This window comes from Macrosteles quadrilineatus, unplaced genomic scaffold (genome assembly GCF_028750875.1).
Source record: "Macrosteles quadrilineatus isolate MER2022 unplaced genomic scaffold, UCM_ALF_1.0 Scaffold_3__2_contigs__length_128488019, whole genome shotgun sequence".
NCBI lineage: Eukaryota > Metazoa > Arthropoda > Insecta > Hemiptera > Cicadellidae > Macrosteles > Macrosteles quadrilineatus.
The window spans coordinates 13,328,875-13,341,580 of record NW_026542596.1 but is presented as its reverse complement, the minus strand read 5'-3'; the positions used below and the strand labels follow the sequence as shown (position 1 = coordinate 13,341,580).

The window sequence follows — 12,706 nt, the reverse complement described above, 5'->3', positions numbered from 1 at the left end:
TACACCTCACTCCTCCACATCAATCTTTATCTTTATTTGTTGCCATCTGTCTTCTCTTCTTACACCTCACTCCTCCACATCAATCTTTATCTTTATTTGTTGCCATCTGTCTTCTCTTCTTACACCTCACTCCTCCACATCAATCTTTATCTTTATTTGTTGCCATCTGTCTTCTCTTCTTACACCTCACTCCTCCACATCCCTCTTTATCTTTATTTGTTGCCATCTGTCTTCTCTTCTTACACCTCACTCCTCCACATCAATCTTTATCTTTATTTGTTGCCATCTGTCTTCTCTTCTTACACCTCACTCCTCCACATCAATCTTTATCTTTATTCGTTGCCATCTGTCTTCTCTTCTTACACCTCACTCCTCCACATCAACTTTATCTTTATTCGTTGCCATCTGTCTTCTCTTCTTACACCTCACTCCTCCACATCAATCTTTATCTTTATTCGTTGCCATCTGTCTTCTCTTCTTACACCTCACTCCTCCACATCCCTCTTTATCTTTATTCGTTGCCATCTGTCTTCTCTTCTTACACCTCACTCCTCCACATCAATCTTTATCTTTATTCGTTGCCATCTGTCTTCTCTTCTTACACCACACTCCTCTACATTAATCTTTATCTTTATTCGTTGCCATCTGTCTTCTCTTCTTAGACCTCACTCCTCCACATCCCTCTTTATCTTTATTCGTTGCCATCTGTCTTCTCTTCTTACACCTCACTCCTCCACATCCCTCTTTATCTTTATTCGTTGCCATCTGTCTTCTCTTCTTACACCTCACTCCTCCACATCAATCTTTATCTTTATTCGTTGCCATCTGTCTTCTCTTCTTACACCTCACTCCTCCACATCAATCTTTATCTTTATTCGTTGCCATCTGTCTTCTCTTCTTACACCTCACTCCTCCACATCAATCTTTATCTTTATTCGTTGCCATCTGTCTTCTCTTCTTACACCTCACTCCTCCACATCAATCTTTATCTTTATTCGTTGCCATCTGTCTTCTCTTCTTACACCTCACTCCTCCACATCAATCTTTATCTTTATTCGTTGCCATCTGTCTTCTCTTCTTACACCTCACTCCTCCACATCAATCTTTATCTTTATTCGTTGCCATCTGTCTTCTCTTCTTACACCTCACTCCTCCACATCAATCTTTATCTTTATTCGTTGCCATCTGTCTTCTCTTCTTACACCTCACTCCTCCACATCAATCTTTATCTTTATTAGTTGCCATCTGTCTTCTCTTCTTACACCTCACTCCTCCACATCAATCTTTCAATTTAAACTCTCTTTACATAAGAATTCTCTCTTCTCACATTCGTCTTAAACTTGCTTTTTATACTCTCCCCCTTAAACTTCTTCTACTTAACTACTTCTATTTTATCATTGATTCATAACACTATTCCATCTTGCTGTACTCTTGTCCACAAAAACATATCATTTCTCATGATTGTGTCCTGCTCTATTCTCTTTCTGAACCTGAATATTCAATACTTTTGTCCGATAAGCAACTATTGGCCAATAGTATGTCTGGCTGATGGATATGTTTTCCTTATTTTTTTCGCCTTTTAATTAGGCTTAATTGTAGGTGTATTGGCATGAAACAAATGATCAGGGTGTCTAGTAGTCGGGAAAATCGGGAAAGTCGGGAATTAGTATTGAATTTCAAAATGGTCTTGAAAGTCGGGATTTAGTCTTAAATTTGATTTCAAAGTCGGGAATTTTCATGATTTTGCCGCGATCGTCGTCTTGCGTTTACGTAACCGCAAAAGCCAATGATGATGTCTACACGGCCTCGGGAAATGTTCACGATTTTGCCGAGATAGTGGACGACGACGATGACGTTTCCGAAACCACGAAAGACGACTGTGACAGCGGGAGACTACGATGACGTATCCGTGACCGCGGTAGACGACGATGACGTTTCCGTGACCGCGGGAGACGACGATGATATCTGCTCGGCCGCGGGAAATGTTCATGAGTTTGTCGCAATCGCGGACGACGACGATGACGTTTCCGTGACCGCGGGAGATGACGATGACGTGTCCGTGACCGCGGGACATAGACATAGACATAGACATAGACATAGACATAGACTTTATTTGCACAAAACATTCCATACATGTCATAACATTTAGAATAGGTGCATTGTCAAAATTAAATCCATACATAAAATATTTAAAATTAAAACTTTTAACTTAAAACTAAACACTTAAAAAAAAAAAAAAAATTCTAAATTGTAGTTCTGTAAAAATCTTCAATTAAGTAAAAAGCCTTGTCAATAAGAAAATTATCTATTGTATCTTTAAATTTGGTTTTGCTTAGTGACTTATAGCATGGCGGAAGCACATTGTACAATCTCAGCCCAGCGTACAATGGAGATTTTTCATATAGGGTCAAACGGTGTCTGGGGAGTCTAAATATATTTTCATTTCGGGTTTCATACCTGTGATTAAAATTTATTGTTTCTGGTAGCTCATTTTTAACTGAATGTATGTAATTTAATAATTCTAGTATATACAACCCCGTTAATGTATGAATTCTTAAATTTTGAAAATGTTTCTTACAAGAACTGCGTGGATGAGAGTTGGTAATAATACGAATAATACGTTTTTGTAACCTGAATAAAGTTTTAATACCAGTAGCTTGACCCCATAAAATTATGCCATATCTTAACACTGACTCCACATAAGCATGATAAACTACTTTAAGTGTCTCAATAGAAACACAGTCCCTTAAATGTATGAATAAAGATGATATCGACCTAATTTTGTTACGTAAATAATTCAAATGTGAATCCCATTTAACTGCGTCATCTACGTAAACCCCTAAGAATTTATGAGCTTCAACTAAATTAAAGGAACAGTTTTCCATATTTTTGTGTCTAGTAGAAAATTTAATAATATTTGTTTTTTCAACATTAAGTTTTAACCCATTTTCTAAAAACCATTGCTCCATGTCCTTAACCACACTTTGCAGAGAAGAAAACATTTCAGTTGTATTATTATTTTTGATCAAAGCAGTAGTGTCATCGGCAAAAAGAATTAGTTCTTTATTAATAGCTTTTGGAAGATCATTAATGTAAATAAGAAAAAAAAGTGGGCCCAATACTGAGCCTTGGGGAACACCTGTGGATATAATTTTCCATGGTGAATAATGTTTGTTGTTATCTTCTAAAATTAAAGTTCTTTGTTTTCTTTCAGAAAGGTAAGATTGTATTAAAGAAAAGCAACTTCCCCCAATCCCATAATCAATAAGTTTTAGCAACAGGAGTGAGTGATCCACACAATCAAAAGCCTTAGACAGGTCACAGAAAACACCTGCTGTGGCCTGAGACCTGTCCAAGGCCTCTGCAATCTCATTAACAAACTGAGTAAGAGCAGAAACTGTGCTTAAGTTTTTTCGGAAACCAAATTGTTTATTGTAAAATAAATTATTACTTTCAAAATAATTAACTAGTCTATAACTTATTACTTTTTCAAATATTTTAGAAAAATTACTTAATACTGATACTGGACGGTAGTTATTAATATCTGATTTTGAACCTTTCTTAAAAACAGGAGAAATTTGGGAGTACTTGAGTTGATCCGGAAAAATACCATTCTTTAAACACTGATTTATAATAAGAGATAAGGGTTCGGAGATAATGTCAGCAGCAGATTTGATCAATTTAATTGGGATTTCGTCCCAGCCTACCGAAATTTTGTTCTTTAGAGAAAGGATAATCTTTTTTATTTCATCTTTATTAGTGGGGCTAAGATTGCACAATGTAACCCCACCATCACTGCAGTATGATTTTACAGACGAATGAACACCATTGACAGAACCCTTTTTTACATTCAGATTAATAACTGTATTACAGAAAAAACTGTTAAAAAGCTTAGCTACATCATCAGGATTATCAACAGTGGTTTGGTTTGTATTATCTTTTAAAATAATTTTGTATCTTTGAGTACAGTTTAAACCCAGTTCATTGTTAACAATTTGCCAAGCTGCCTTAGACTTGTTTTCAGATTTTCTAATTAGGTTATTATTTGAGAGAATTTTTGAATTTTTTACAACTTTATTAAATATTTTTTTGTATTGCTTTACATAGGATAAAAACTCTTGGTTTCTACTAAACTTGGCTTCCAAGTGCAATTCTCGTTTCCTCTTACTGGAAATTCTTATACCTTGGGTCACCCAATTCAGAGTAGATTTATTAGTTTTAGCATTCTTTTTTAGTGATTTAACAGGAAATATATGATTGAAAGATAATAAAAAATTTCTCAAAAAACTATTGTAATTTTCATTGGGGTTTAAAGCGGGGTTAAATACAAAATTATTATTAGTGCTCTGTAGATATTTGCAAAATTCATCTGTATTTCTATCAGAGATGATTCTTTTCTTAAAAGAACTAGAAGTATTCTTGATGGTTTTACACTTGGCTAGCTTAGGAAGGTTTATAAATATAGCATTGTGATCAGAAAGACCTAACTCAGTGTTTAACCTGTAATGGCAACTAAACGTTTTGGGTGTGATAAAATTATCCAAACAAGTAAATGAAGTATTTGTTATTCTAGTTGGCTCCTCAAATTGAAAACAAAAACCATTACATTCGACAATTTCTTTAAATCTACTTGTGAATGTGTCATTCGTTAAAATGTCTATGTTAAAATCTCCAGTTACAAAAACAGTATTTTTTTTGAATTTTTTCTGTATTATCAAAAATAGAATTTCAAGTCTATCTAAAAACTGTTTACTTATGTTGAAATTTGGTACTGTATAAATAGAAATTAAAACTGAATTAAAATCCACAAGTTCAATAGCAGAACATTCAAAAATAAAGTCTTCATTTAAATTGGAAAACTGTGTTATTGTTACATATTTACAGTTCTTATCCACTAATATGCAAGATCCGCCCCTACAGCCACTTTCTCTTATATAAGAACTAGCCAATTTAAAATTATTGATTGTATTTAACAGAGAGGCTGAATTATGATCTAACCAATGTTCATTAAAAGATATAGCTTTAATATTCAAATTGGCCTCAGATAAAAATAAATTGAGAGCTGAAATTTTTGTTAAATTTAAACCTTGACAATTGTAATGCATTATTAAATCACAGTTAGTTGAATAAAAAGATTGATTACATAAACCTTTTAGTTCGTTATTTTGAGCCAGTGAATTTGTTTTGTGCAAAGAATTATCTAAGTTACTTAATTTAGCAGGTACAAGGTCATTGTCAGAATGAATCAGTTTAAAATTAAAGGAGAACTATCATCTAAAAAGGAATCTAACTCTAACACTGATGGATCACCCTCAACACTTGACACCACACATTTGCTCTGCTTTTTCACAACACTCGATGGTTTTGACTTAACAACTTCGTTATAGCTGAGACCGCCTGGAACCAACCGGGGGCTGATAAGACCAACAGCAGGAAGTTGTGTTGAAGTTGGTTGTGAGTGATGCTGTGGAGAACTAGATAGTGGTTGTAGTTGCTGCGAAGACGGTTGAGATGAGCAGAGTGTCAGTGGTACAGTTGTTGGTTTGCTTGCCGGGCATAATGTCTGGATGTTCTGTCTCAGCTTAAGGACAAATTCTGAATGGGAAAGTCCATGGTGAAGTATTCTCTGAGCACCAGGTTGTTCTTTTGTTACCACTATGATTGGAATGCCAGTGGTCCTGTGAAACTCCACTATTTTCCTTGAAAAATGTTCAATTCGAACAAAATCTCGCACACAACCCATGGGGGAGCATATCAGCACACTGAATTTCTTAGTCTTGAGTTCATCAGTCAGAGCTCCAATTGCTGAGTCATAACCATCCAGAGTAGGCTTGCCATTAAAGTTGTCCTTTGTTATAAGGCTGTAGACTGCTGCCTCCTTAGGGTTGCTTCTCTGGTAGGCCAAAGATTTAGACAAGCAATCCTTTAATTGGGGTTTCCCAAAATGCCTAGCAAAAGAAACTGCTACACCGGCAGTCATCCTTCTAGGGTGTTGAAAATCACCAGAGATTGTGTGGGCAAAAGCTACTGAGCTGTCATTTTTTAGAGCTTTGATCACCTTGTACATGTCTGCCACCACCACTTTAATTCCTTCAACGTTAGAGATATCTAATACAAACTCATCATTGATCTCCTCAGTAGCCGTTTTTAAGTTACTCTTCTGCTGGTTTGAATTAGTTCCGTAGATGCAATGTTTGATCAATTTAGAAACTTCTTTTTTTCCTGATCGGTTAAAATGCAAACCATGCTTAGTATACATTTGCCTTGGTAAAAGGTTGAGAGGTAGAAATTTGGTATGCTCATTTTGGTTAACTTTTTTTTCAAGTTCTATATTTAAAAATGCGATACGGTTGTTGAGACCAGGCACATCGTGTCTGTAAGGTAATCCTGAAATCATAACATTCGTGTGGGTTGTCTTGTCAATGATATCTTGATATTTACTAATTAGTATTTCATCACCATTTCCAATGTCATTACAACCCCCAATGACAATGACAGTGTCAGATTTTGTGAAATTTTTTATCAGTTCACCTAAGTTATTTATTACTCCATTTAGCTGTGCATTGGGTTTATATACAACAGAAATGTTTACTTCTTTAGTTGGCCATATTTCAACAAGATTTCTGTACAGATTTCTACCGTGACTGTCAGCAACCAACAATATATTAGGTTTATCTGAACTAGGTATAACAGTATTGTAGTCTCTTGCTGTTTCTTTATGTGCTGTACATTTTATTTGATGGTTACTTTTCAATTCATCTTTCAAACACACAGGTCCCTTTTGAGTTTTTGCTGGTGATTTCAACAATTCTTTTTGAATGGTTTCTTCAGCTGGTGTAAGTAGTTCAAATCTGTTGGATAGATTTGCTGGGTCGGTAACAAACTGTGCTTTATCCATTAACTTTGCAAAATGTTTAGGGATTACAAAGCTGTCCTCAGTAATAGTTAGTAATTTGTCGTCTCTCAGAAGTTTTGTTTCAGTACTTAGTTTTTCATTTTGTAGTTTCAGATTGTTTATATCACTTTCAAGTAGCTTGATTATTTCCCTGTATGTATTAGATTCTTCGGTGAACTTAGTTTCCATGTATGAAATTTTATTTTTTAAGGATTTTATTTCTGAGATGAGCTCCGGATCAGGTAGTGGGTACGGTTGAATAGTTTCCATAAGCTGTAGATTTCTTCTTTTAAAGTTATTTACTTGAGCTTGCAACACATTTATTTGGTCGTTAAGCAATTGAATTTCTTTATTTTCAGCTAGTCCTTTTCTCAGTTCATCTGATGAGTCTTTACATAGTAGCACATTAACAGAGCTAACTGATATTTGATCCTTCAAATACTGAATTTCATTGATTTTTCCTTCTAAATCACGTTTAAGTTTCTTATTGTCTTCTGTTAATATTTTAATATCTTGTTGTAGGTTCATTACAGTTTCTTCTGCCTCTAACTCCAATACCTGTAATGAAGACTCAGCTTTTTCTTTTTGAAATTTTAACTGAATCACGTTATCATTTGCTTCAGCCAAACAGTTCCTTAATTTCAATAATCCATCCTCAGCCTCATCAGTGAGAACTTCTCCAAGCTCTAAGCTAGAGATTGACAATGTTGATTCGTTGGTTTTATTGCGATACACACTGGTTTCTGGTGTACTGGTGTTTAAGTTTGGTTGGCCCTCTGTCATTGCACTTTCATTTAAACAATTGCTTTCCTTACTTTCTAAAATATTATATCTAGTTGGAGATTTTAATATAGATTTAAAATCAAAGTCATCAATATTTAAACTGAGTTTATTTTGATCAATGTACTTTTCAAGTTGAGATTTGGATCTGAACATTTTTCCTTTTGGTGAGTAATAGTATATGTCAACTTTTCCCTTAGTTAATCCTTTCTTCCTAACTGTCTGTTTCCTTACCCATCCATCAAGTAAGTTTGTATCCATATTAAAAACTGTTTCTGTTTGTTACTCCCAGCGCTGTATCACTAACACTGAAGATGAAAGCTCATTGCAGTACTCAATGTTTACAGCACTAAATGCAGCAAAAAAAAAAAAAAAAACTTTATTTATTTAACAATGGCAATAGAAGATACATATATACACAAAATGTGTCTTTATTTAACTAAGTAATATATATTCAAAGTGATGGAAAAATCTTAACTGGACAAAAAAAGGATAATTCCTTTAAATTATTATTACATTTTTTTCCAGGTATATTATTAATTGAGGAAAAAAATAATAAAGGTTTGATTTTAATGATGATAATGTTTAGTTGGAAGCAGGGATCTTCTTATCAGTCTTAGTTCAGAATATAGGTGGTGATATGTAGATTTAAAGAACCTGGCTTGTTGAGCTTCAGCTGCTTCCTTATCTGAATATCCAAAGGTTAACTTCTGCTGAACCTGGCTTGTTGAGCTTCAGCTGCTTCCTTTCGGGAGATGACGATGACGTTTCCGTGACCGCGGGAGATGGCGATGATGTTTACACGGCCGCGGGAAATGTTCATGATTTTGCCGTGATCGCGGACGATGACGATAACATTTCCGTGACCGCGGGAGATGACGGTGATGTCTGGACAGCCGCGGGAAATGTTCATGATTTTATCGCGATCGCGGGAGATGACGATGACGTTTCCGTGACCGCGGGAGATAAGGATGACGTTTCCGTGACCGCGGGAGACGACGATGACGATTCCGTGACCGCGGGAGACGACGATGACGATTCCGTGACCACGGGAAATGTTCATGAGTTTGTCGCGATCGCGGACGACGACGATGACGTTTCCGTGACCGCAGGAGATGACGATGACGTTTCCGTGACCGCGGGAGATGACGATGACGTTTCCGTGACCGCGGGAGATGACGATGACGTTTCCGTGACCGCGGGAGATGACGATGACGTTTCCGTGACCGCGGGAGACGACGATGATGTTACACGGCCGCGGGAAATGTTCATGATTTTGCCGCGATTGCGGACGATGACGTTTCTGAGACAGCGGGAGACGACGATGATGTCATTGATGTCTACAAGGCCGCGGGAAATGTTCATGATTTTGCCGTGATCGCGGACGACGACGATCACGTTTATGTAACCGCTGCAGTCAATGATGATGTCTAAACGTACGGTACGTGGAAGATTTCATGAAAAAAAAAATTTACTAGTTCGAATTTTTTATTGCTGCATTATTTCTTTACTTGAAAACACCACATTATCATAATACTACTTTATGACAAAGACAGGGGTTGGTGTAGAATTATTCAGAAAATTTTGTTAAGCTATAACAATTGGTATCGGTATCAAGAATCGAGAATCGATACATTTTGGTATCAACACGCACTAATTGTTGAAAAAACTAGTCTTGAAAAATCTGGAATTAGTCTTGAAAAGTCTGGAATTAGTCTTGAATTTTATAATGGAAATAAACTAGACACCCTGAATGATTTATTAAATAATAGTGTGGTAATTTTACAGGAAATTGTTATGAAATGTGAAGATTGGTGGTTCTGGGATGAGGCACCTTGGGAAGCTCGAGTGTTTGCCTTGGTGCCACACCTTCATAGCATTCAGGTACAGCCATTTCGTGTACTCATACTTTGTTTATTATACAGAGGTAATAGTTCAAGTAGTAGTAGTAGTCAAGCCTATGTTTGAGTACGGTAATAAGAAAATTGTATAAAAATAAAATTACAGATGCTGTTTTTCTTTTCACTTGGTTACTTAGATAACACAATGCCTCGGTGTGAAAGGGAAAACCACCCTGGCTTATCGGTGTCACTAATGTGGCATAAATATCTAGAAGGCCTTCCTGTTTTAGTTAAACATTTTCTTTAACATAGAGTTTGTGATCATGATAATATTTAGAAAATAAAAGCTCGGCTCAGCTAGATTTTTGAACTTGGTGCTTGACTACTCATGCTTTTAAGTCAGCCTTTACTCAGTTTGAAAATCAGACAGATTTCACACCTCTAATAGTTTTGCTGTTTTTATATTACATTTTTTAGGTTCACACACACATATATGCATGCATTTGTATTGAATGATATGTCTTATTTGGTACAGCTGAAACTAGATGCCATCTTGCATGTGTTGAGGTCTGCTCCAGTCCCTTGGACCCCTCTGGTGACACAGCTGGCAGAACAAGGTATTTTGCTCAATTAATGATTTAAAACTGTTATCCTAATAATAACCTAGAAAAATTCCTTAAGGCCCAATTCACACCGAACGGACGTCGGGCGGAGACGTGGCACGGACGTGGCGAAGACATATGTCCGTTCCTCGCCTCCCCATGTAAACAAATTGGTCAATGCACACACAAGTGACGTGGCGCGGGCGGCCGCCCTCCCGCCACCGCCACGTCGCTTCGGCGTCCCTCGTGGCGTATCGGAAGTGGCATGTCCGTAGCGCGCCCGTTGTTCGGAATGCAAGTATTGTACTGTACTGACCAACCTTCTTGTGTATAGTGTGCTTTTACTTACCAACCTTCTTGTGTAGAGTTGTTTTTGTGTGTAGATTGTGAGTTGTTTCTTCACTATGCGAGACGACATTGAATTTAATATCAAATTTTGTGAGGAAGTAGAACAATTCCCTTGTTTGTACTAATTAAGTTGACAGAAATTAACTAACACCATTGACATTAATAGAAATAAGCAAAAACCAAAGCTTTTAGTCTACATACAGGTTGTCTCGCCACTGTACCGTCCCTTCACCGTCCCTTCGGTGTGCATTGAACACGCCACGTCACTGCCACGTCTGTGCCTCGTCCGTGCCACGTCTCCGCCCGACGTCCGTTCGGTGTGAATTGGGCCTAAGGCTTGCTGACTCATTCTCGTTAATATGGAGGGAGAACAATGAATTGTTGCATAGGTTCCTTATTTGTAGTTGCCAAAGATAAAGATAAATATCCTCTTTGCACAAAACTTAAAGACTAAGCAAATTTCTACTTTCATGACCGATTTTTACTAAAATATTTCCTTAAATAAGGTTTATTCTCTATTTAAAGAACCTTAGATTAAATGAGTACTTGGTTTTGCTGCTGCAGGGAAGGGCATTTTTTTAAATAAAATGCTATTAGTTCAGTATGCAATAAATAGATATGCCACATTTGATTCAAATGTATCCATGAAAAGTAGTGATGTGTTGAATCTCAATATCAACATTTGATACCAACTGTTACTTGGTCATTGGTATGAGTATCAAAAATCGATTGTCAAAAGTCTATGCTGATACCTGACATGTCTGGGAAGATTTCTGCTTTTTCCGCAATTGCAGGTGACGACAATAACGAGGGATACTATCAGAATTAAGCCAAGATCGTGGAAGACGATAGTAATGTTTCTGTTACTGTGGGGCATACTCAGGATTTTGCCTTAACCATGGGAGACGATAATAATGTCCACAAGACCACAGAAGATGATCAGAGTTTTTCTGTGATTGCGGGAGACATTGATGATGTCTACACCATCCCGAGAGATGATCAGAATTTTGCCGCGATTTTGGAAGACAATGATGATGACTGAAGACACATTGACATCGACTGATAAATAGCAACTACATATAAATAGCAAACTACAACCATTCACTTACCATTTACCTATAAGAGTAACATGGTAATTACTAATAACATCGTAATACGAAACATGGAGTAACATGGTAATTTTAAATGTAAAGTTTTTGTTTGAATTACCTCCATAACCGTTAAGAGTACAACAACACTTCAATATACCAAATTCAAATTGTTGGTTTTTTTAAGCTCTATATAAATTTACTAGTGGTTTAACTGTTTGGTTTTACCATTCAAGGTGCTCGGCTACCTGGAGATAAAGCCAATGATGTACGCAACGAGAGCAGTAACGTCCCTCGGCGACTGATCATGAAGGAGTACAGAGTCAAAGTGGACACGGTCCGCAACGTGGTAAGATTTGGTAATCATACTTTGTAGTGTACACCGGGGCCATGGACTAAATCTCTTCTGTGATGTATGGAGGATTGCCACCAGTTGCGAACTTTGGTGTCAATCTGATCAGCTACCGAGCATTAAGAAATTTTAGCATTTAAATGTGTCTGTTTGCATCAAAGCTGTGATTATTTTTTTGGTTATGTGTCTACAAACTAGGACTCTTTAAAATTAGATTGCACTCTTCTTAATGGGAATTAAGAAATGGCTTCAAAGAAGCAGTGGCACGAGCAAGTGTCTATTAATCACTAAGAATTAAATAATATAAATTTTTTATTACTAATAAAAAATAAAGCTATGTTTATTATAGCTCATATTAAAGATCAAAATAACCCCGCCGCAGCAAACCTGCAGAATAAGCGAATTTCAATTTGTCTGATTGGATTATTATAAAAATATTTCCATAAACAAAACGTATTCCCCATAAAAAAAAAAAAAATAGACTAAAGAGTACTTAGATTTGCTGTTACGGGGGAGGTAAAAAGTGTATTTGTTAGGGATGGATGGGATTGAATTTTTAGTTTGGGACATGACGGGATTTGTATTTCCTTACCGATTTTTCTTGTGCAAAAAAGGGTTTGTTTTAAAAGTTTTGAGTATTGCAGTTACAAAAAAAAGACAAAAAACAAAAATCAAATTTTTACTGTTTATGGCACTGATTATAAAACCTATTAATGGGCAAAAATTTACAGGTAGAGAAAAAACCTTATGACTAAAAATCAATCTCATTATAAAATACCCTTACCTAATCTAACCACAAA

At 36.3% G+C, this 12,706-nt stretch overlaps 1 protein-coding gene across 1 annotated transcript in view; it reads left to right on the top strand.

Moving 5' to 3' along the window:
- The window catches only part of LOC128989007 (kinetochore-associated protein 1-like), an 81,657-nt gene that overhangs the window by 26,031 nt on the left and 42,920 nt on the right, over positions 1–12,706 (top strand). Inside the window, exons 16-18 of the mRNA XM_054410860.1 lie at positions 9,464–9,559; positions 10,052–10,133; positions 11,791–11,903. Coding sequence (XP_054266835.1) covers positions 9,464–9,559; positions 10,052–10,133; positions 11,791–11,903 — 291 coding nt within the window. The remainder of the gene's footprint in view (positions 1–9,463; positions 9,560–10,051; positions 10,134–11,790; positions 11,904–12,706) is intronic.